The sequence below is a fragment of the Buteo buteo genome, chromosome 16 (assembly GCF_964188355.1).
Source record: "Buteo buteo chromosome 16, bButBut1.hap1.1, whole genome shotgun sequence".
Lineage (NCBI taxonomy): Eukaryota > Metazoa > Chordata > Aves > Accipitriformes > Accipitridae > Buteo > Buteo buteo.
In genome coordinates this window covers 30165708-30190901 of record NC_134186.1, presented here as the reverse complement: position 1 = coordinate 30190901, position 25194 = coordinate 30165708, and the positions used below count along the sequence as shown (strand labels likewise).

The following is a 25194-nucleotide window of genomic DNA, read 5'->3' as shown; positions in this document are numbered from 1 at the left end:
TGCACTGAACACTCCTGCAGATCTGATCAGAGGCAGAAAGATTATAGTTGCAAGGTAAATAAAGAGTCACTGCAAGGTAAACAGAGAGCCCTACAGAGACATGTAAAAATGAAACCGGGAGCTGACAACTGTGTTGAACCCATCCCTTAGCAGCACTATAATCACATAATCAAGGTTAGCACCCATGGGCAGAGGCAGCCCAGAGCTCTGAGTTGTCAGGGTTTCAGGGTGGGATCTAACTGTGAGTGCAAGGACGGCGAGTGGGGACCACCTCACAATGCCTCCACCGCAAAATCTAGCAAAGGGAAAGGCTGGCAAACTGCCTTTAAAACAAACACAGTTTTTCAAATAAGTCATTTTCAACACTGAGTTATATCTTTTAAATTTTTTTGTATGGACACACCCCAAAAGCAAATTTCACTGGAGAAGGGACCTCTCTGACCAAATTCCATCAAACCTTAAATGAAGACCATAAGTCCATGGGCCAAATCCTCAAAAGGAGTAAATCAGCTGCCTGTTATTTCCCTGCCACCTCTGAAGCACAGTATGAGGTCTGCAGTCATTTACTGCATAAATCGGTGGCTGTTGGATGGCTCAGCCCAGCACTGCACCAGTACATCCACAGGGTTTTTGCTTGGCAGAACTTGAAACCCGCCCCACTAATTCAGCGTGTCATTATCAAAGGACACTCAGCATGTGTTAAACCAGTATTTAAATGTCTGGGTCCTCTTCGCACTCGGATCCTCCCTCCCCCAACATTAATTTCTGCTGTGAGCTGGCACATTTGGGGATGGAGGGCAGGCAAGAACTAAAATTCCAGGGAGAATTATGTTTCATAATGAAACAAATCACATCAAGCTGAGCTGGCCTTGATTATGTGATTACAATGCTGCTAAGGGACGTTCAGAGCTTACAAGACTCTTCGTATTTCCATTCTTCTCCAGTGTAATCAGGCTGGACCCTCAGCCTGTGTACACTGCCAGGCTTCCAAAGAAATTAGTGCAATGACTCCCAAATTCACAGCATGCAGACATCTGCTGAATTTAAAGCTTGCTGGGTACTGTACACAGATGCTCCAATGCACAGATGTCTAAATATTATTCCTAGGTGAACAAGGCCTTGGTTTTAGCTTTCTTAAGATGTTTTTTTCTACAATAGAGGGCCTCTCACCACACAGCAGGTATGGGAGGAAGGATGGCACGTACTGAACCATTAGTTCAGGTACTTGGGCTCTAAATGCTAACCCAGCCTGAGCCTTCATTACTGGCCTAACATGACAGGAATGCCAACTGCAGGGACACGACTGCTATCTGAGGGCTGAGGTGTCCCCAGTATCAACAGGGACTTACTGGCAGTATTAAAGCCACCTCAGGTAAGACCCTGGAGAGTGATATTTAAAAGCGTCATAGTGAGGCTGAAGCAGAGCAGCAGCTCCAGGCTGCGTACAGAAAGTCAGCTGGATGACAGAGGTTTATACTGGTGGGGTATCTGTTCTGGGGGGTTCATGGACACAGTGTGAAACTCACAGGGCCACACAGGACACAGCCTGTGGGGTCAGAAAGGTGGCTGCCCTGGTGTCACCCTCTACCTGCTGTAATTGCCTTGATCATCAAGTACGTGGCATCCCACTGTGCCTTCCAAGCACAGTGGGATGCAGAGAGATATGCAAAGTCACCAGGGAATTCTGCAAAGAAATGGGCTTAAAGCCCTGAGCTATCTTATCCCGGCTCTGTCCCTACCAGAGTTTTGATCAGAGTTGGATATGCTTTCTAGGTGCTCAGCTGTCCTCGGTGGAGTTTCCCGGCTGTCAGGGGAGCAGGATACTCATCCTTTCCTCCCCCCCTTAGCAAACCGGCATCACATTTGCTCAGCTCCACATTCTGGAAGAGTCTGTGGCTGCCTGCACAGAGTAAGCCCCGGCTCTGCTGGCAGCAGGGGGAATGGCTGGCACCTATCAAGTTGCCACCTTACTCAATGCACAGCAACCAGCTGAATAAATGTTAATGCATACCATAAATAAATTAAGCTGCTTCTCCCCTTACTGGCATCTGTTCTGAGCCTAGATGAAAGCCGGGGGGGGGGGGAGGAAACCAGTGTGGCTCCAGCAGAAGCCAAGGAAAGGGCTGGGAGGAAGTGTTTCTGCATAGCTCTTCCCACAGCAGGCTTCTGCCACCCCTTTCTGTGGTGACACCCAGGTGGGCTTCAGGAGGTGTTCACCTAAGCTGCTTTCGTGGTTGATCAGACAGCACCATCTCTCGTGACGGATTAGGCAGTGTAACCATGAGAAGCAGCATAGAGTCAAGGGCAGTTTAACGATTATGGTGGATTTCTCACAGGGCTGTAGGAAGGAAATGGCTCTGCAGCAGTGTTCAGAGCAGCCCATTTTTGTTTGGCTACTGTGTCTGTCCCTGCGGTGCTCAGCCGCTTTCCAGCGCCCCTGGCCAACCCCTCAGGTGTCTTTGCCTCTCACTGCACAGAAGTGCCCAGCAGATCCGAAACCAGGCTGGACCCCCAGCAGGGCCACAGAGCAGAGGAGTGGGATGTGGAGGGGCACCACAGAGGTGCAAGATGCCAGCCTGGCATAAGAGCAGCTCTTGTCTAGCATCCAAACCTGTGACACCCAGCCAGTTGGCTCCAACCTGCCTGCCCTATCCTTGATACACTCATTTCTGGAAAAGACCAAAACTTGTCAGGGTACAGGGCTGGAAAAGGGATTTTAGAGCAAGAGAAACTGCCTGTAGCATGAGTTAGGCTGGAGAAACAAGGTGCTGAACAGCAGCAGCCTGCAAGGCACGATCACTTGACACTGCACGCCCCCAGTAACCCAAGAAAGGCTTCGGCGCTGTAACAGGACACGGGGCACTAACACAAAGAGAAGAGCCATTCCTGCCTGCCTGACGTGGCCCTGGACAGGTATCATCTGCCTGGGGAGCCGTGGGGAGAGGAGACTCCGTGGGCAGCGGCTGCACCCAGGAGCCACTGGCAGAGTCTTGGTGGAGGATGCTGGCCCTGGGTAGGCAGAATACACTGATGGCAAAGGCATAAACTATCTTTAATGGTCACAGACCAACTCCTGGGAGTCTCCACAGACCTCCCTTGTCTCCCAACGGAGCCTCCAGCCCCCAGCCATGTAGGGAGGTCTCTGAAATGAGACTTGCCAGCCCCCAGCATAGCCCCCAGACTGTCATTTCTTGCTGCCGGCTCTCCTGCACCCTCACTCGCACCCTGGGTAAGCACAGCGTGAAGCAGGGCCTTGGGGTCACTGCTGTGAGATACCTGTCACAGACAAGAGTTGTGCCAACTCAAGAATGACCCCAAAAATGGAAGACAGAAACATTGATTCAAGACACTCTTGCTTTCCTTAAAGCTGCATTGTAAATGTGCATTTACTATTGATGGCTCAGCATAATGACCAACAAAAGAGTCATTATTTACTATTAGTTATTGCCTGCCCAAACCATGAGCTTGTTAATTATTTCAGCTGGAGGCCATGTGGCAGTCACACAGTTATCAATGGGAGCACTGAGGCTCCAGAAGAGGGTTTGTGCACAGATTTAACACACACTGGTATTGTCTGCAAGATACAACCCTAGCAGGAGTAGTGGCTAGAAACCTGAATTTGCTCAGCTACACCGTTGGGTTGAGAGGACCATGCACATGCCTAAACCCAAGGGGATCTGGGCAGCATCTGAACAGTGCCACGCTGGCATAATCTCACATTTAGCACCACTGTGCCACTCCCCCCTCAGATGCACATGTATCCTCTGTGTCTTTTAGCAAAAGCTAAAAACGGAAAGCACTGGCATTCACCGAGATGATTTCTGAGGTTCGACAGCTCAGCGGGAAGGCCAGGAGTTTGGTTTTAGGCACATCTGACTCAGATGAGACATCACCAGTGCCCTGAAGCAGGCCTGCTTTGCCATCAGTAAAGCAGTAAAACTGCAATTCTGGATAAAGCAACTTCACACTTGACTGACTAAGCAGCCATTTCCTTTAAAGCTATCGTCCCACAGGAGAGTAAAGCCTGAGATCCAGCAAAGATCAAGACTCCTTGCTGTAGAGAGGAGGAACCACTTCCCTCAGACTGCCCTGCAGTTTCCCATTTGGGAAATGACAGGGGCATGGAGAGAACTGGTGCTGACCACAGCAGTACCAACCTAACAGGGGTTTTCCAGGTCCAGTGTTTCCTGTACATACCACTCCTCCCAAGGGACCTGCTCTGCTTGCCCAAGACCTCCAGAGCACCGGACAGGGCAGACAGACACACAGGTGTCTCCAACCAGCTGCACAACCATAGCCAACACATTTCACCCTTGGGCATTGCTTTCCCCTGCTTCTGCCATTTGCCAGGACAGACTGAAAGCTGCTCAGAGGAGGGAGAGTCCATGGATGCATTTGCCCAGTGCAATGGGACAGTAACAGGGAACCAAAGTGCTCCTGCAGTAGGTGGAGGAAAGGCAGTGCAGTTTTCCCACATGCTGTTGCTATTTGCTACCCCGGCCCGCCAGAGCCCTGGGCAGTGCTGATCACAGGTCCAAGTCAGAGCAGTGCTCAAGACATTAATTCCCCATCTCCTCTGCTGCCAGCCTTGAATAACTCCCTTGTCCTCCCTCACTGCTCCCTCAGTGCCATTTCAGCTTCTTTCTTCATGCCCCCTTTCCCACCCGAGATTCCAGCTTCAGATTACCCCAGGTCCCCTCTGATGCTGCCTTGTGAGTGACCCTTTTATTCAAAGCCTTAGACATTTAACACTCCAACTGGAAACAGGGCTGGCAATAAAATGGAAAGCCAGCATTCCTGTTAGTTCCTGCAGATCAAAACCCAGTGATGGGTAAGACGGGGAACATGTAGGCTCAGGTCAGCCCTGACTGGACCTACTGGAAAGAGCAGGCTCTGCTCTGGGTGCTCCTGGCTGGAAATCCAAGTTGGCTGGGCTCAGCCCTGGCCACAGAGCTGCTTTGAAACCGCTCTGACCTGCCACAGGCAGCCCTCATGCCTGCCTCGCAGGGCTTTTGGGACAGCACTTAGTGGCAGGGGGCTGCAGAGAGGGATCTGCCACCGACACTGCAGTGCCCGCTCGGCATCTGCGGTGACCCTTTTTCTTTGCCACTTCAAGACTGCTGAGCACAAGTTCTCTCCTTGCATGGAGTAACTGCTCAGAGCTTATTCAGAAGAACATTTTCTTAAATGGAAATGGGTTGGTGGATATGCCCAAGTACCTTAATTAATAACAACAAAAAAAGGGAAGCTTTTCATTACAATTTTTTTTTTTTGTCCTCAAGTAAAGCAAATTCATCAGTTTGTTTAATTAAATCAAGGTTCCCCCAATCTCACTAAATGTATTCTGACATTCAAAAAATGTCATTACCAGCTATGGGAAGTTCAGAAAACAACACTTTGGATTGTTTGGTGAAAAATAATTTGGTAGATTTCTTCCAGTTCTGGTTGTAAAGGAAAAAAGGAACACCTCTACCCAGGAGCTTCCCCTGCAGCTCCTCAATACCCCGATTATCTTCCACTGAGCAGCCCCTGGGTGCCTGCCCAGCAGACAGTATGCTACTGTACATACTGCCTCGCACTCCCCAGCACGCCAGACACAAACACGTAGTGTTTCTTGATGTACTCAGTCCTTGCACAATCTGGGAGGTGGTTCAGGTTTTTATTTGCTATTCTAGAGTGGGTTGTGTCTTCAGCTAATAAAACAGGAATGTGAGCACTTGGGTCTGAGCTAGTGGCAAATATTAAGCGTGCCAAAGAGGAATTCAGCCTCGTGACACCTACTAGCAGCTGCCCACAGGACACGCTATCAGGAAAGCGGCTCCTTGCTGCCACAGACCATTCATACTTCTGGCTGCTCCCAACCTCAATGAGAGCATTTTCATTCACTTCAAGAGCTTCCAGATCATGTACTAACGTGCCAGCCATGAGTGATAATTGCCCCAGCGTCACAGCCACCAATACAGACAAGCTCTGGCAGTTCAGAAAGTACCATGGTGCTAACAGTAAAACCAGACAGCTTGACGCTTCATAAGAAGCCGCAAAGATCCTTCCAGAATGGAGCTCTTCCCGTGCCAGCCGGCCATGGGGACACCCAAGCAGGGAAGCCTGTGCAACAGCAGAAGCAAGGTACGGACCTGCAGATGCCTCCCTGTCGGAAGCTCAGACGCAGCAGGTCTGTGCAGTGCACAAATCCAGATCCTTGACTAACCCTGCAGAACCTGGAGCATCCTCCCACTCAGCAAGGGAGCAGGAACCTGTTGGATCAGCAGAGCTGCACTACTGCAGATGTGCAGCCAGACTGCCAGATCAGATCTGGCCCCTGCTCAGATCCTGAGAATGGATGCTATTTCATAAGGCTGCTTTATAACACAGGCCCGGCAAGTTTGCATCATTGCCATTAGCATACAGAGGCATTTGCTGTTCTGTTCCTCCTCTGGAGGGCTGTGTCCTGACCTGTTGGTTTGGCACAAACACTAGCTCATGCTACACTGGCAAGTTACTATAAACAGCGTGTGCACTGCTAGATAACGTATAGATAATATAAAGAATTGGCAAGCTCCAGAAGGCAATAGCCAGGACTTTCCTTAGGCTGTTCTAATGGATGTGGAGGCCCAGGACGTCACTGGTGTGATGCAGGCAATCAAGGAGAGGTCCTTGGTCTAGTACTGCCAATGAAAACAAACCTAATCTGATACACGTTTGGTTCCTTACAGACTGCTTCACATATGACTTGTCCATCCCCCACGTTTTCTGCTGTGTCTTCTGCCCAGCAACAGCTGAAAACAAATACGGGGAGAGATGGGGAGGATCAGGGAGGATCCTGTGTGATAAGACTTGGTAATTAATCAGAGAAGGATGTGCATGGAAGGGAGGCTGGGGCCTTTGCAGCTCTGGTGTAGCTGGCTGCATTTGTTACAGAGGCACCCGTTTACACCATAACTGACTTTGGCCCGGCATACAGGTTTTGTTTAGAGCAGTTTAGAATGTAAAGGGATGGAAAGAGATGATATCTTGGGACTGAGCTTTGGGATCCTGCCTGTAGAAGCCTGTAACCCCTGTGCAGCTCAGCGTACCACCACAGGCACTCCCCCCGTCAGCAGCAGGAAAGAAGGGCTCAAACTCCCCTGAAACACACTGGGAACAGGTAGTGTCACGGCAATCCCGAGGCCATTCTGCCCTCTCGCAGACACTTAAGAAAATGCAAAAAGAGCAGAAAAAACCCGCTATAACACACTAGGAATCTGGGGAAAGCAGAGCGTGGTGGGAACACAACTCATTTGGCCTTTTTACCCCACATGCAGAGGCACAAGCATCTTCTGTGCAGAGCTGTACGGTTGTACAGCTGTAGCCCAGCAGTCAGCAGCCATAGGTGCTTTTGGCACACTGCTCAGCTAACGTCTTTTGGCTATCTGCTTCAGGGTCAGACAAGCTGAATGCCAGAGGAGGTTGTTTCCCTCCTCCCTAGGCTGATGTTCCCCCTTGTGAATATTCACAGGCCACTTCAGAAGCTGGCAGCAGAGGCAGGGCTCAAGCCCAGGTGCCCCTTTGGGTGTCCTACCCCTACGACCACCCTTTCTCCCACCCTTGGTACCACTGGTACATTGTACTGGGGATGCTCTGCCCTGTTGGCTTGGCAGGGGACATACACAAAGAGAGACAAGCCCACTTCTGCCCTCCTTTGCTCTACTCTACATCCCTAGAGACTTTAACCAAGTTATTTCAGCTCTAAGCTGGTCCCAGCAGGCAGAATTTATCCTGCTAGCTGATTTCTTGTGCACACAATCCACCAGGCTGAAGGGAGTGTGCACAGCCATATCCTAGCTCCCTGCAAAAAAAGGGTGTTGCGTGAAAATGGGGAGGGAACTTGGCACAAAAGATGTAGTTTGGCTTCCTGGACCAAGCTGATAACCCCATCCCTCCAGGGTGTACATTGATCCTGCTTTTTTTTCCTCATTTATTACTCTTTCATCCCTTCCACTCCTTAACATAAAGCCAAACAGGACGCTCTCCCTTCCAGCCAAGATTTTAGCCTCATCACTGGGATTTCAGCCCAACACCCAGTTTTGAGACCTTGAGTAAAATGCACCTTGCTGCCTCTGCAGTGGTCTGAGCTTTTTCCATTTCCTCACATGGCCACTGGTGCCAGTGGGAAACATCATTCCCACAGCACTGTTTATCTGTAAGATATTGGTGATAGATAACATTCTTCAGAGAATGGCTTTACAGTTTTCCCCACACCTCTGGGTACATGGCAAGATTAAAGCTAGCTGATTATGAAAGGACTGAACAACTGAACTGAATTCAGTTAAAGAACCATTTATAGGTTGTTTTTTTTCCCTGAAAGGGGTGTCTTAGGGCTCACTGGGCCAAATCCTCAGAGGCAAGAAGTGAGACAATTTACCAGAATGTGCATGTCCCACATGGCATCTGTGCTCAAGTAATTCAAAACTTACTGGATGACCCATGCCATTCATACAACAAGTGTTTGTGCTCAGAAACGGCACGACTGAATTACCCATCATTGCTTTTTAGTGGATCACACCAGCTGCCTTCCTCCAGATGAGACAGCATCCCCATGCTATGAGTTTGGGTTTTTTTGTTGCTAGACACCAAAAGCAAGGGACAAAGCTGTATTGTTTTCCCAACTCTAGCTCTCTTGGCAGACAGAAGGGAAACAGTACAGTGGTGGTCACTGTGGGCTCATGCCAGCTTTTATCACCTTCAGATGTTTGCTGTACTAGTGCCATGGCCCTGGAGCTCTCCTTGCCCTTTGCAGCCCAGCCTGTGTTATATCCAGAGTCCTCCACTGCTACAGCTTCTAAAGGTCACAGCAGAAGATAATTCATTTAAACAGAGGTGCAGACTGGTGTCTAAGCTTTGACAGCAGCTGCCATCTAATTTTGGGAAAATCATCACTATATTCCTGTAATGCTTATTTATCACATGGGGATTATGCAAATTCTCTGCCTCCTGGGGCCAGGATATGGGTTGGACAACCAGTTATGGTGCTCGGGTCTTCTCCATTGCAAGACGTTGTAGAAATGCAAAGTGTCCTAGTAGGAGAGGTGTCAGATAAACCAGGAGGAAATTAGCTACGGCTGCTAATGTGCCAGCGTGCATTCATTCATACAAAATTAAGCAGACAGAGGACAGGGCTGTGCAGAAGGGCAGTGTGAGAGCCACCCAGGACACGCAACCTGTCTTCTGAAGTCTTTTCTGGCCAAGGGAGTTCACCTGTTCAATGCAAAGGATCCCCCTTGATCCATAGAGTCAAACGGCCACAGATCTCCCTGAAGGCATCGTTCTGTGTGTGGCATATTTGGATCAGCCCAGCAAAACCAGAGCTAGATTTAAGCTAAGGCAAATAATGATGCATAGCTAAGGCAAATAATGATGCATCCACGGAAAGGTCTGCAATATTTCACCACATTGCTTTGAAATAAACAAACCAAAAAACCCTATTTTTTTTTAAAGCACCCACGCTTCTCAGATAGATGTAGCCTAAGACTGACTATTTTATGATCTGCAGCCTGGATCTTTAACTCTTCCTGTGTTTAAAACAAAACTAAGCACTAGGAAAGGAGATTTCAGTGTTTTGGCACCCTGCTGTCCCCGGAAAGCCTGGCTGTTTTCAGGCCTTGTGGTTATATTTGTGGATGCCAGGAGGAAACACAAAAATAAAAGTTTCCATGGGTGTGGGGGCCAGGTAGAAGCCAACAAGACAGAAGGGATTTCAGGAGAAGGAACAAGCAGACATCTTAAAGAAAGGGACAGGAAAGAGAATATGCAGAAACACCCCCTTTCTCACCCTGGGCAGCTTCTAGGACGTCATTTGAATGGCATCCTGAGACAAAATAGAGGCACTTTGTTCTAGTTCTGCAGCTTTTAAAGGTAATGCAGAAATTCCCCCAGGAAAAGGTTGCAAATGCTGAAAGGGGCCTTTGCCCTCTGAGTCAGCTTACCTCTGAGTGCAGGTGATGGGAAGTTGGCCTATGCAGAGCTCTGAGGTTTCTACAGGTCCCCAAGATTTCCAAGGGCTTCTCTAAACATTCTCTCAGAGGTGCATGCTGAGATCTGCCCTGACCATGGCACGTGCAGCTTCTCTGAGCTTGAAGGATAGGGCAAAGGCATCGGAAGGGACCCCAGAAAGTCTGTAGGCAACCAGCTGCAGCCCTGACCATTGCTACAATTCCATGGGCTATTCTCCTACTAGAAAGCCAGTCTGGTTCTCCTACCAGAAAGCCAGCCTACAGTCTGGTAGACTGTTCTACCAGAAACGCAGTCCTACGCTAGCCTCCCTCTGGAAACCGTGTCCCCCCAGTATACCTTCCCTTCCTTGGGGACTACCAGCTCTTGACACAGCTGTACACCCTTCCTTTCAGGGCTGGAGACATTTGCCTGTCCCAGTGTAAAAACCCTTTGTTTCCAGACTGACCACTTCAGCCTTTTCCACTCCCTTTTAAAAAGGAGGGGATGGGATGTCTTAAAATCCAAATTTGTCTCCATCCCACACAGACGCGGTGTTCTCATTTCCATTAGTGTCATCTATTTACATGAGAAATTCTTGGTGAGGAAATTGAGGTTACTGAGAGAAAAAAAAGTTACTCATATCAGACACGAATCCCTGAGGTGTGTGTTGCCGTGTGCCCTCTTCCAGACCTTGCCCCACATTTGAAGTAGGGCAGACTGAAATTAAAACACACAGCAAACAGAAAATGCCATTGACCCTTCAATGTGAGGCTAAGGTGGGAAGTGGCCGTGCTGAAATATTAATTAATTTACTCAAGGTCACTCTGGAAGCTAATGGCTGAGCAGGGAGCCGTGCTGGGTGTCTGAGATCTTTCCCCCCAAACTATCCTCATTCCACCTCTGAGTCAGCACTGGCAGTGTAAAAGGCACCGGCTCAGAGAACTGCAGTCTCTGTTAACGCCCCTGCCAGCATGCCCACCAATACATCATTTCTACTTGCGAACAGCAGCCACTTCAGGGCTACCAGGAATTAGCTGCAGAGGCAAAGCATACTGCTGTGTTTTCAGACACAGGCACAGAGACACAAGATGCAAAGTACTCGGGTGTCCTGCCAAGCTGGTGGCACACCTCAGGCTTAAAGAGTGTTAGAAAAGTGTTAAAAAGCATTAGAAATCAGCTTGAAATCAGCTTCTATCAACTCTTGCCAGGCTCCGAACAGAAGCAGCATCATCTCTTTTCGTGTTCGTTGTCTCTAGGCTATCTTTGTACGTTTAGCATGCTCCTGCAGTCACAAACAGGTTTGCTACCAGTGCTCGGCCCTGTGTCTGTGAAGAAGTACCAAGAGGAGCTCAATTTAAAAGCTCTTCTCTGCTGGCCAAGGAGAAAGGTGACTACCCCAAGCTAAATCTCAAGGAAAGCAGCCCTTCGGGCCAGTGCTTGCTCTGGAGGGACACCTGCTGGCAATGCCCACCCAGCCCAAGCTGCGCTTAGGGACCCACTCATCCTCCTTCCATGGACGCCAAGTAGAAATAAAAGCATAACAGAGAAGCAAGGGGATTCTGGGGAAGAGGTTCACACTAAAGAAGTGGAACCCAAAGCAAAAGCACGCTGCAAACCTGCACTTGTTCCAAGCTCTGATCTCAACTCCATCGCCCCTTGTGCCTGACCAGCATTTCGCCGCCCCAAACCGTGGCAGGTCACGGGAGTGAAAGCACCTGACAGACACTGAGCAAGAAAACAGCATGAAAGACCCACAGTCTAACATACCTGAGAGGTTTGAGCTTGTTCAACCATAACCAGTCTTTAACCACCCTCCCCGCCAGCACTCTGATTTTAGGACAGCCCAAGAAACCCCAAATTCTCACTAAGTGTGAGCTAAATCAAATCAAGCAGAAACAGGAGTATTCCAGGGGCTAGATGGGCTGGCTGGAAATCCTATCCCGTTCTAGGCAGGAAAAATCTAGGTGTGAGGCTGCATGTTACATGCAGGGGCACACACACTCCTGAGGAAGGACATTTGCAGAAACCCTGACAATCAAAAATACTACCAGCATTTCTTGTAAGTCTTTGGGGAGTATTTGTCTACTAAAGAGTGACATGCTACTAAAAATATAAACTAAGGGAACATTTTGGAAAGTTTTACCTAGGTCTTGCACTACTTCACCAAAAGATCCTTTTTTATTTTTATAAATTTGGAAACTGACTGAACGAGTTCCTATAAGGATATTCATTTTCTAGGTGCCAGCCTCTTTAATGTGAAATTTGTTAAATGAGACCACATGCTCCGTGTTCAAAGAAAAGGGGAAAACAAGAGAGACGCCAACATCTCTGAGAAGGCATTAGAGAGTGCTTTGAAGTAAACCACAAATAAACTAAGATTAATATATACATCTTTAAAACACAAAGAGCCCTAACATTTGCTGCATTACGAAATCCCCTTGGTTGTGACCGTTGCTACAGAGGACAGGATATTCTAACGCAAGCTTTAAGAAGGGTGAAAACATATAAAACTGCCATTGCATTTTCTAAGCGAACCAGAGATCAGAGGATGTCCTCTGCTGGTGAGGAAGATGTTTTCAGTTTGGATGTTCCCAGTTCACTCTGGGCCTGGACAGTTACTCCTCTGCTATTCAAGCAGAGTATTTATAAGGAATACCTGGGCAAGTACCAATTCACAGTAAGAGCTGACAGGGTAAATTCTTATAGAGTTATATTCAATAGCCTCATGAAATTCCAAGTAATTTTTTCCCCCAATTGCTCTTTACTGCCACCTTCCACTAGAAAATGCGGGAGGTAATGAAGATTTGTTGCCTCAAAAACTATTGTACAAGAAAGCCAGGTTCTGACTAGCTGGCCTTGGTCCCTACAGCTCTTCCTATCTGTAACTACAGCCCTTTACTGCAGCTTGCCAGGAAACGCAAGAAAGCAAACTAAAAGCGTCACAGTAGTGCAGAGGGTTTCTTCTGGAGGATGATTCAAAGGGCTGTTATGTCCAAACTGGTGGGTTGTGGTTGCATTTTTTTTCTTCTTGCCATGTGCATGTCATAGCCTTCTGCCAGCCTTCTCAAGCCACTCCTCACTTCCCCAGCCCTCTTCCAAGAGCTTCCCTAATCATTCGTTGCCTGGGGCTTTCCTTGACACTAGGTTTAATTTCCTCCACAAATTGTGCTGACCTCCAGGAATCAATGTATCAGCAGCATTAAGGGATACAACTTGAATGTGTACCCTACACACCCAATTTGCCGATCTTGTTATAAAAGTTAATGTCATTAATATGTCTTATTATTCCCAATACTCTGATTGAAGCTGGAAGCTCAGAGACTATGAGAAAGACTGTAGCAACCCATCATGAGAGCTGTAATTCTCAGACCTTAATATACTGATAAACAGCCACTACAATGAAGGTCTCTTCTTTTTTTTGCAGAACAAAGGAAAAAGTATTCCAACTCCAATGTCATTATGCATGAGACTTCACAGTACCACGTACAGGTGAGTATGCAATGAAATGTTAAGGGCTGAAAGGCCAACATCAGCAATAGATGCTGGTAATGCAATGTGGTTTGTCTCAGATCTTCATTAGGCCAGAGAAGAGTTGGGAACCTTCTTAAAATAAGCAAGCGTCTCTCTTCACACCCTGAGAAAGGCAAACAGCAAAGCTGCTTGAAGCCCCCTGTTTCTTTGCCACAGTTCCTGGCTCCCTGATGCCTGCAGATAAAGTTGCCTCCTGAGCTTCCCACCCAGCTGGGTCCTTTATTTCTATCTCCTGGACTGTAGGACACACTTTCAGCCTTAGCCATCCACTGTAGTTTCACTCCTTGAGCTGTAGGTCACCATGGTCCTGCCAGCCTGGACCCTGGGGCTGAGGCCACACAGGTCCTCTCAATCACATGTAAAATGCCTCTGAAGCTGGGGTCATCTGGGCTTCTCATCCAATTCCTTCGAGCACAAAAGGGTAGGAGAGTAAAGAGCATGTGTAGGTGGAGCACAGGAATTTCTCCACCACAGACACGTGGAGGAGATAAACTAAAGGACTATGAAAGCAGCACAAGTCCTGAGACAATTCCTCTCCCAAGACTGACCCCACTCCTTCTTACGAGTCAGAGGTTTCAGGCTGGACCAGATCCCTCTCCTTTCTTTTCTCTCCTCTTACACATTGCCTGCTCTGTCTAAAATCAATACCAGCTCTCCTGCCATCTTTTATTTTTCTGCTGCTCCTCTCCAACTCCTTGATTTGGAGAGCAGCAGTTGTTCCATTATGGTATGGCATTATTTGAAAGTCCAAGCAAATAGACTCCAGTATAGCTCACAGATCCTCCCACACGGCTACAAACAGCTTTCCACAGCACAACTCTGAATCATGCTCAAATCCTATAATAAAGCCGGGTCCAGACTTAGATGGCTCCTCCCTCATTGTATAACACAGGTCATCCCTGACCATTTAACTGTCCCTCCCTTGGATCCCACACGTTTCTTTGAACTGAAGAGTGGGAGAGACACCCACATTAGACAGACTGCTTTGGGGATGGGGAGGGAAACAGAGACTAGTCACTGCTTCTGCATGTCCAGTGTGTTGACCTGTACCGAAGGCTCAGAAGTTACTGGCTTGTCCCCTTTCCCTTGCTGGGCTACACCTAGGACCGGTGTCTGGGACATTTTGAGGTCAGCGACCCTGTCCTCTTGCTATGAGGTGTGACATGTGCTTGGGAGGTCACTGTCTTGGGGACTTGCTGTAGAGCCAGCACTAATCAGTCATTCAGCTGGACACTTTCTGTCATTACAGCCTGCAGATGGGAAATGGTGGACAAGAAGGGAGGACAAAAACGATCATTAAAGAATGTGAAGTGGGTTTAATTACATATGGACCTCTTTTCTACTTTAAATTTAAATTGAAAATGGCATCCGAAACCATCATTTATCAAAAATATATTTCCTTTCAAGATTCAGCAAATTAAAGTGTTGAGTAACTGGGGAGAGGAGAATGGGGGAAAAAAGATATTAAAAAGACAAGGGAAATTCTGTACTAGGAAACAGGAAATGGAAAAGCTGCTGTCATCTCTCTTTCCTCTGCATTTGAAGGAGAGTAGTGGAAGCTGTTGTCCCTCTTGTCACCCTGTGCTTCAAACCCTTCTCAATCAGCATGGACAGACAGGTTAAAAGCAGGGTTCCCGTGGTGGTTACAGGAACTCATCTGCCCAAACAACAGAGACCACATTGACTATCATCTTTCAGCTCTCCCTCAGCTACTGTGTCCTCTCAAGTAATTCAAAACCCTTCAACCATGACAGGCATTAAGGCAAATTAATCTCTCTGTGTCACAGACATCCACTCAAAAAAAGAGGAGCCTGCCTGGCCACCCTGGGCCTGGTGACTCCGGTAATGCGACACTCCAGTGCAGGCCAGCATGGGAACAGAGGTGCCCATCTGAGGCCAGCTGGACAATTCATCACTGAAAACCGGGCAAGGCAAGAAAGGAAAACACTTTATGAGGTTTCTATTTAGTAGATGGGGCCCTCTCTTCTCTGGTTTAAGATCCCAGTCCAGGAGAGAGCTTAAGTACACGGTTAGAAATAAAGGAGCCTGTTCAGTTGCTTAAAATGAAATTTAGACTTTTAAAAATACTTGTTCGGAAAGAGGTCCTGGTTTCCATCGGAGAAACTAGCTCGATGGCCAGCTGCCCCATCAGTGGGGCCCTGCCAGTCATCCCCATCAGTGACTCCTACCAAATAAAGTCACTCATGGAAGCAGAGAAGGGACTTTAAACAGTGACATGTACATGAATTCTTCATTAATTATGCCATATGCCACCCATTTGAGAGTCTCTACCTTGAACTTCGACCAAGGCAAACAGGATTTCAGTGGCAGGCAGCGAGGTAGGAAGAGGTTTCCTCACATGAGGCATTTTGTACCCTTTGAAGTAATCTATAAGCTGATCGAAGTTTCATAGTGGACAGAGTCATTGCCCAGTCTTACAAAAGCTACTATATTTGAATATCCATCTGGATGAAAAGGGTTTTTAATGAGATAAATCAAAGACAGTAGCAAGCTTCTCTCCCTCTACCAGTATTTAAAGAAAAAATATTCTAATGAGTCTCATTTAGACAAGTAGCTTTCCCCTCCATGAAAATTAACTTACTTAACATTAAACAACAAAAGAATTTATGAAGATTGTAAACCTGGCAGTTAAAATAGTAGAAGAGATAAGAATGTCCGTCATCAGGTATTAACCAGTTCTCTTCACTGCTCAGGAAGCAGAGGGTTTGTCACTTCTGCACAGATAATATTGACTTTGCGAATACCTTTTCGTGCAGTATTTTACAATTACAGTAACATATAACTCAGCATGTTTTTCATATCTGATTGCATGGCTAATCTCAGCTTTCAGCTCAAATACCTGCCAGGAGTTTTATTTAGACAGTGCCTCGCCCAATACCTTTGCTTTATGAACACAGGACTGGGTCTTACACTCTGCAGTGTTTATCCTCGTCCCTGCTCTTTCCAGTCTTTGTGAAGAATCCAACAACCACCTTAACAACAAATTGGTCACCACAAATCCTCTCCACCCCTAATTCCTACCATTGACCATCATGTTTAAAGACTCAGCCCTTTCTGCCTGTCAGGGCTACCAGTGCTTTAAATCTGAGCCTTTCCCCCTGCATCCACCTTGTCTGGAGCTGATCACAACAACAATTCTTGCCTGTGCTTCAACACGACTGTCCAAGGCTCCATGGTCTAAGTACACGCATACCCCTCAGGTCCATCAGGTCTGTATCAGACCCCAACCTTCACAGCCTCTCTGAGGTCCCTTCATAGCCTATTTCCACTGCAGGACAGCACTGGTTCCCTCCCTGGTGCTGGAGCAGGGTCAGCTTTTGCTGCTGCTTAGCCTGCTTCACATTTCCCTGGGCTTTTACAGGTAAAAAGGACTTCCCAAGCAACTCTCTCACCCTCCTCCGTTGTTCGCTGAGGCTATACTGATTGTGGACACTACCCATTGGGTTATTTAAGCAGGTCATGAGCTGAGACTGCTACTGGGAACAGAGAGATTTTTGCCCAGCCCTTTCTCCTCCTCTTCTTGCATTTTGCAGCTCTTACTCGCTAGTCTTCTGGGACAAAGACTGTCTTTTTGTGCCATGCTGGATCCTGACCCCCAAATGGCACCACTGTAGCAGAGTCAGCACCAGAAAGAAACTGCCTGAACCCTACAAAGGTTATGCCTGATCACGGGGAGAAAGCAAAAAGACAAGGGATCAGAAGGAGAAAAAGCCAGGCAAAACTCATCCCTATACAAGAGAAAACAAAGAGCCTTTCCAAATTTCACATCTCAATTTGTGGCTTGCTTTAGACGCACCCCATTTTTTCAGCTCTTGCTTTGAAACGAGGCTGCAGGATTTGTGCACAAAAGACAAGCAGGAGGTCCCACTGCCACCATCCACACAAACGCTAAATGCCCAGCAGGACTGTTTCTGGCATTGCCGCACTGTTGCCTTCAGCCCCATAGCAAACACATGCAAAGCATCTGCTCTACCTGCAGTACCTGGGTCTCCCTGCCAGAAGGGTTGATCTGTTCCACGGCTCTTCAGCTGACCCGCAGCTGATTCAGCAGCAACATGGTATTTACCCTAATGCTATTGAGTAGGGGAAGCGGGGCGAGAGGGTCATGCTGGTGGATGGGCCATCAATATTCCAGGGAAGAAAGAGCTAGGACTTGGCCTGATCCACCTCCTGGCAACAGGCCCTAGGACCAGCTGTGGCACAGACACCTCAGTTAGGCCTATAGCTCGCCCATCAAAAAGCCTCCTGCTTTTCTCTCCTGGAGAAAGTTGGTTACAACAGGGAAAGCCTTCAGCTGCTTTCCCAGTCAGGCACATTCTCCTTCCCTTCTCCTCACCAGGAACACAAGCAGGGCAGCAGAGCGAACAAGGTGAGACAGGACCATTTCCTTTTCCTTCCAGATGTTTTTTTCCCTTCCCTTGTTGTCACCTGAACGCATGGCCTGACTGTGCTGTCACTCGCACAGGGACAACTGCACAGAAAACAGCCTGGCTGCTTTGAGCAGGCAAAGCTCCCAGCTTCTCCTGCCTTGCAGTCCCCTCTGCTGGCAGACTCAAGTTCTCCCCATCCACAGAGAGCAGCGCTTGCTCTCACTGGCTGCTGATCAGAGTAGAGATAAATAAGTTACCTGGATTTCTGGAGTGGCCTTCACCCACTGCTGGGGGGGAGCACTCGCACCATTTGGATGAAACACGCTTCTTGCTGCAGCTGCCTCCCTGCCCTGTCCGGCATTCCCCTCACGAAGAGCCCCAGAAGCAGTCCAAAGCCTGCAGGCGCAGCTCGATTACACAAATTCTTTGTAAATACAAGCACCAAGCGCCAGGCTTGGATCACTGTGTGCTTCAGGACACAGGTAGAGCAGGGATGGAAAAGCATGTGAGTGCAGTCACGTCTGGGACGTTACCACCTTACCTGAGCTGCTCCTGGCCCAAGTGCACACACAAGGCAGCGCAAGAGGGGAGGACAGCATGGAAACCAGGCTGGCAGCAGGCAGAGCACTAGGCTGGGTTTACAGGACCAGCCTAGTGCTGGATGGAGGGAGGGAGGAAAACCAGCGTAATCTAGCAAAGCCACAGTGCAGGACAGAGGCAAGTAGCAAAAAAATCCCTTCTTACAGTCAGTGATGCCTATTTTCACTACCACGAGGGCTGATTTAGGTACTTTTGGAGGGAAGGTAACATGAGGGGATTGAAGGGCTGGTATAGAGTGAGCTGTCGGGTTTGGAGCTGTCTTTCAGACCAGGTAGTTTTGCACTGCAGCTCAGAAGCTCTCTGGTGCAGCTGTGCTGCCTGTCGAATTACCCGGAGCAGGGGACCTGGCCAAAGCCCAAGCATCATGTGGATCCCACCTTGGCACAGAGGACTAATATTTGCCCATGGCTTGCGTGAGCTCTTTGCCTGGGACAGATTCCACACAGGGAAATCTGCTACGCAAGATGAGCAAAATGCAAGTGCTTGGTAAGTGAAGCTTAACTACCGTATTTAAACTTCCAAGCCAGTTTCAGAAAAGCCAGGGGACTAACCTGTGCATACAAAGCATTTGCACTGCTGGACGGAGGCCAGAGCTGCTAGAATTGACATATGATGAGATAAATATGCAAGTGGTAAAACTCGTTATGAAAACCCTTGCTGCATTATGAAACCCTGATCTTTCACCACTGTGGCCAGGCTGGTACTAACAACCAGAACGTACACTTTCTGCAGCTACTCTTTCATGCCTGTGCTCAGAAGAGCAGACAAACAGTAGTTCAAGCCTTTAGAGATGGCTTTTTACCATTGATTTACAGTACACACACCATCAAATCTTTTTCACCTGTTTTTTTCCTCCTTTCCCTCCAACTTCAGCACTTGGCCACCTTCATCATGGACAAGAGCGAGTCCATTGTGACAGTGGATGATGCTATCCGAAAACTCATCTTGCTCAACTCAAAAGAGAAGATCTGGACACAGGAGATGCTGCTACAAGTGAACGACAAGTCCATCCGCCTGCTGGACTGCGAGTCACAGGTACCCAGCACTCTGCGAGAGTTACCCACAGACTGATGCACAGGGTGCAGTGTGTCCCCTTCCCTTTCTGCCGGACAGGGCCATTTCTAAAGAACCCAAAGAAGGGCAAATCACTACCAAAATCCACTCTTGGGTGTGCGGGGGTTGGCTGACTCTAATTCAAAGGTCAGGTAGGCGTGGGATGATTTATTCACGGCTCCAGAGCACAGATACTCCAGGTGAAAGATACCTTGAGCTGTGCTCCAGGCCAACAGTAAAACTGCTTTCTGTGGGAGTGATGCAGACTTACAGGTCCACAGAGAGCTGCATAAAGCATAAGCAGAGAGGGAAGAACATTACCTGCATTAAAATAACATGTAGGATCACCTGCCTGAGAACAGTGCCCCATTTTGACAGGTGACACACATACATACACATAGGACACTTAATCTGAGGGGAAAGAGCAGCCATATAGTGGGAGAGGGATGGTGCTGCCCTGATTTTAGCAATGAGAAACCAAAGAATATTAGCCCAAGATCATCCAAGGAGACAGTGGGAGGGTAAGCCCCTCACAGAAAGCATCTTTCCTCCCAGTGCTCTGCTGGGATGCATGACAAGTGTACTGGTGCAGGTAGAGCACAGCAATATGATGATGGTGAGCAACAAAGCTCAAGTTATTGAGGTCTCACACTGGGCCCCATATTCAGGAGTCTGAGGAGAAAAAGAGGCCACCTCTATTTGCCATCCACTTCTCTCCTATTCCTCAGTCCCAGGTCTCTCTCCTCAAACAGGGATCCCAGGAGTTCATACACAGGACCATTCCCCATCAGTTCGACGGTTCCCCATTGTCTCACCCCTTCCTCTTTCTCTTCCAGGAGGAGCTGGAGGACTTTCCCCTGCCGACAGTCCAGCACTGCCAAACAGTGCTGAATCAGATGCGCTATTCCTCCATCCTCCTCCTGGTGTGTCAGGATTCAGAGCAGCACAAACCTGACATCCACTTCTTCAACTGCGACGAGGTGGAGGTGAGCAGAGCCCTCCTTGCTGGTGTGAAACAGAGAACAAAATATGCTCCTAGCTGCCTGCCAGTCCCTTCTTCCTTTGCCTGCTTAGAGGCCTCAATCCTTTCCAAAGCAAAGCCCTTAAAAACATCCCCATTTTATCTTTGAGGCGGAGATGGTTCATGAGGACATAGAAAGTGCCCTGGCAGACCACAAGCATGGGAAGAAGATACGGCCACAGACACTCAAGTAAGTACTACAGGGTATAGCTAGGAGTAAAAATACAAATAAAAAAAAAATAAAGAAGCAGCCCCGTTTACAATGGTGCGTTCACACACCAGTCTCTCAGAAACAGGATCGGCAGCCACTGACAGGGTTGTTCTGCGTTGTTTCCCTTGCAGAGCAAACCAAGAAAAAATCAGGCAGAGACAATCCATCCTCCCACCGCCGCAAGGGCCGGCTCCCATCCCGATCCAGCACGACATGCGAGGCTCAGGGATGAACAGGAACCGGGTGGCACCTCCCTCCCAGCACAATCCAGGTACTGGCAGCGCTCAGTGAGTCTGTCCTGGGGACAGGGGACTCGTTAGCCTGGACAGCCGGCTCTCCTGAAATGGCCTGTGGTCATTTCAGGCCCTGTGTTGCTGGAGCACAGGGAAGCCCAGCGTCTTTTCACTGTGTTATAAAGTTAACACAGACACATACCAAAGGCATAACATTTTGTTGGATCTCTGGCTGTGCTTTATAAATGCCTAAAAATTGGGTCGCATCTTCTCAATGGCAGCTTAATAAATCAAAGCTCCTAGAAACTCCTTGTGATGACACCTGTATTTTGGGGATACTGAAATTCCCAAAAGAGGTGAAAGCCCCTCATAAAACTGAGCAATGATGTGAAGCTTGGACCAGGCACTGGTGATCTCAAAACGTACAGACAAGACAGACCTGGTCAGAAAGGCAAATTCCTGGCTCTGCTGACTTCACAAAAGCCAAGGTTTCGCCCTCAGAAATCAAGAGGTTTGCATGAATTCTCCTAGAGTTGAGTGTGGAAATGCAGATCTGAACTCACCTTGCCCATATGCTAATTTAAAATCTTATTCCAAAACCATCCTGACCTCAGCCCATTTGAGCCGGCTTGTATTTCTCTCTGGAGAAAGAATTAACAGAAATAAGCTATTTCTCTGACAAAAGCTCAAATTGACTAATACGATGAGCAAACTGTAAGCCTTTCTTATCACTGCCTGTTGTACCACCTTCTCTTAGGATTAATTTCTAGGTTCAAGGAAAACATGTAATCAGGATACTATAAGAAACTCCAAACGCCAGCTGAGGAGAGAAAACACTCGTTTCCCTGGGATGGGATCTGAAGCCAAGCAGCTGATCTGGCAGCCTGTTTCAGGTCCAGCTTTGCATAATGAAAATAGATCTGTATTTCAGAGCTGGACCGTGTAGAAACATCTATATTCTGACGCACAGCAGTTTTTAATGAAATGGCCACCCTTAACTCTGCCCTTCCCAGGATGCTTAGCATAAAGCTTTAAGTCCATTGCTTACATCAGCAGAGCTGGGCATTTACCCAGGCAGGATTTCTGGATCTGAGAACACAGAGCCTGGCACGAAAGCAGGTGACAGAAGAAAGCCTTGAATGATGCCTGGTTTGCTGAGATCGCTTCTCCTTTGAAACACGCCTTATTACTTTTTCTACAAAACCTGTCAAAACTAATCACTTCATCTTAACACTTAAAGATGACGCACATTTTTCATGGTCCTTTGCCAAAACTGCCTCCCCTGTTCTCCCACTTTATATATCCTGCTGTCCAAACACCTGGTGTGCTGGTCCTTTCAAACTCCATTTCACTGAGCTGATACATTATTCTTTTCACAAGAGGCCACCTGAGCAATTGTTCACACTGAAATATCACCCCCTCACTGAGTCTGTCTTCTGGAAGCTGGGAGGTGCCTGGTTTTTTATTGCAAGAAGATTTTTTAATACACATTAAACACACTTGAGAGACTGCACATGCATTTGTACAAAAATGCTGATTTGTGCATAGGCCTGCCTAAATATCAGTCATGCAGAATTCCTGGCATGCTGCTTTCTAGCAAGCGACAGTTGCATTCACTTCCCGGTCTTATTTCTTCCTTCTCAACTACTACTTAGTTAAACTGGTACCTCTGGGACAAAGAAGGCTCCTGCAGAAAGCCGGGGGTTAGAAGAGTGGGTGGGAGTTACTCTAATTGCACTTTACATACATGCAGAGTGCTCCACCATGCAAGTGGTGGCTCTTCAGCTCCTCTGCAGGTGTTAAGTCAGCTTAGATGCATCAAAGGCAAAGGAGTTAGTGACTCACAGCAGCTGGAGACCAGCACTTGCAGGTCTCTACCCATAGCTGGCCACTCTTCAGGATTCATTCACTGCTAATACTTGAAAACTGGCAGCATATTGACACAGAGGACTGGTGGGCAGGTGCTGTGACCTTGGGATTTAATCGGCAACTTTGATCGCCTCCTGCTCTTTGTGATCTCCTGAGGTGCTCTCATAACCCAGAATAAAGAACCAAGCTGGGAGTTACCATCCTATGGTGCAGCCGTAACACATGGGTCCTTGCATTTAACGCAGCCTATTTTCAACCTCTGATAGTAAACATATTTTTCTCCGCCTCCCTTGTTTGCAGACTATGAACGACGAGGCTCCAGCTCTCATGACCACGAAGAGTCCCGAGCCATCTTGGCACAGAAGATTGAAAAAGAAACGGTTGGTAACAAGAACAGTGCACAGTCAATAGGCAGAAGGAGAGGGAGAAGAGAGGAAGGAAGCAAGGGGCTCCTCCACAAGCAGACAATTTATGCATAATCTAGTCATTGTTAAACACATCTACTGTGCATAAAGATATGGTGAACAAAAGCAAAGCTCCATCACTAGGTCAGTTACAATCTCCTTTGACCTGAGGTAGCTCTGCTGATTTCAGAAGGTCTGCTCCTCCCCAGCCCACAGTCCAGCCTTGGGGTTATTTTCCAGACATCCATTAGCAGGGGTCACTTGTCACATCAATAAGTACAACACACAACCAGGCACAGCTTTGTGTTTGGAAAGTGATGAATTCAGCTTAATTTCATGCCTGGATTCCCCATTTCTGTGCATTCTTCCAGGAAATGAAACAGGCAGAGCGGCACCCTCTGGGATTCAGGCTTCCCAGCTGCGTGCAGTTTGGGCTCTCTTTCACCTTGGTTTGTTGCATTTCTCTCCTCACAGCAAATTCTGAACTGCACTCTGGATGACATTGAAGTGTTTGTCGCCAGGCTTCAGAAGGCTGCAGAGGCATTCAGACAGCTCAATCAAAGGAAGAAAGGGAAGAAGAACAAGAAGAAAGGACCAGCAGGTACAGTGCAGCACTGAAAACAAAAAGGGAACACAGGGGCATGGATGAAGGTTGGGAGGAGACCTCAACTCACATCCTAGCAAGGCCAGATTGATGCAGCAGCACGGCTATGGACCCAACAGCAGCTACACCAGTTTGGAAGGTGCTGCTGGTCTGTGGGGACCTCTTGTAGAGCACAGAGAACCTAGTGAAGCCTCCAACACAGCGCAAGACTTTTGGCTTTTCTTGAACCCTTGATTTTTACTAGTTCTAGTCTCAGCACCCATTATTGCTGTGTCTTCTGCATGCCAGCAAGATGAAACTTGCCTGAAAAGGGATGCTTTAATTAAAGTGTCTTTCTCTCCACCTTCTCATGAAAGAGGGCATGCTGACTCTTCGAGCAAGACCCCCAAGTGAGGCCGAGTTCATCGACTGCTTCCAGAAAACCAAACTGGCTTTTAACCTCTTGGTAAGACACTGAGGGTGTTTTCGTCCCATGCAGTGACAGGGCTTTTTCCCAGTAGTAAGCATTTAAAGTGAAATTTGAACTGAAAACATTATCAAGGGACAAAGGTGTGAATTCCAGATTCTTCATAATCCAGAACAAACATTGTGTCAGGCTTGCGCAGGTTTCTTGGGGCAAGTTGTAAAATCGAAACTAGAAGTATAAAGTCCAGGATGGAACTGAGCAGCCAGGAGCCTTGCAATGTCTGGATGTCTCTTCAGATGCAGTCCTGACTTAAAGCACTTATGAAGCCATGAGCTTAGAAAGCCAAGAACTGCCATGCCCACCTTGCTGATAGTTGTGCAAAGGCTTATACAGACATCCCCATTCTAGATAATCGCTTCTGCTTGTGGCCTTTAAATATCTGGGTAGTTTTGTGACAGCTTTAATCCTTGCTACCCTTACAAGCATAAAACAGAGGACTGTAAATATTAAAATAGGAAAAAAAAAGTGTTATCTACTTTAAATTGTTCTATCCAATTCTGTCTACAGGGCAGCTGTAAAGCTGCCTCAGCCAGAGGCCTGGAAAGTCTCATGTTAACAATAACTGATGTCCCCCATTGCCCTGAGATTCCTGGCTCCTCCTCTCTTTCTCCCCTGGAGAAGCTGCTGCATTAAGAAGGGGATGCAGGAGCATAAAGATGTTCCCAGTGCTGCCAGCTCCGCTTAGTGAAGTGTGTGAGACCAGGAGGATAACGAGCCAGAAGGAAATTCTGCCAGTTCTGACCAATCTTGCCCAGTGAACACAGCCAAACATCCTTCCTGCGAAGTTATCAGTAAGGAAACCACAGAGATTGTAAACAACCTTAATGCAGGACACCAAGCTC

At 47.8% G+C, this 25194-nt stretch overlaps 1 protein-coding gene across 1 annotated transcript in view; it reads left to right on the top strand.

The window, feature by feature from the left end:
• EPS8L2 (EPS8 signaling adaptor L2) overlaps positions 1-25194 on the top strand; it is a 66385-nt gene that overhangs the window by 24770 nt on the left and 16421 nt on the right. The window contains exons 4-11 of the mRNA XM_075048487.1: positions 13394-13458; positions 19365-19526; positions 20381-20530; positions 20676-20755; positions 20908-21047; positions 23179-23258; positions 23757-23883; positions 24243-24331. Coding sequence (XP_074904588.1) covers positions 13394-13458; positions 19365-19526; positions 20381-20530; positions 20676-20755; positions 20908-21047; positions 23179-23258; positions 23757-23883; positions 24243-24331 — 893 coding nt within the window. The remainder of the gene's footprint in view (positions 1-13393; positions 13459-19364; positions 19527-20380; positions 20531-20675; positions 20756-20907; positions 21048-23178; positions 23259-23756; positions 23884-24242; positions 24332-25194) is intronic.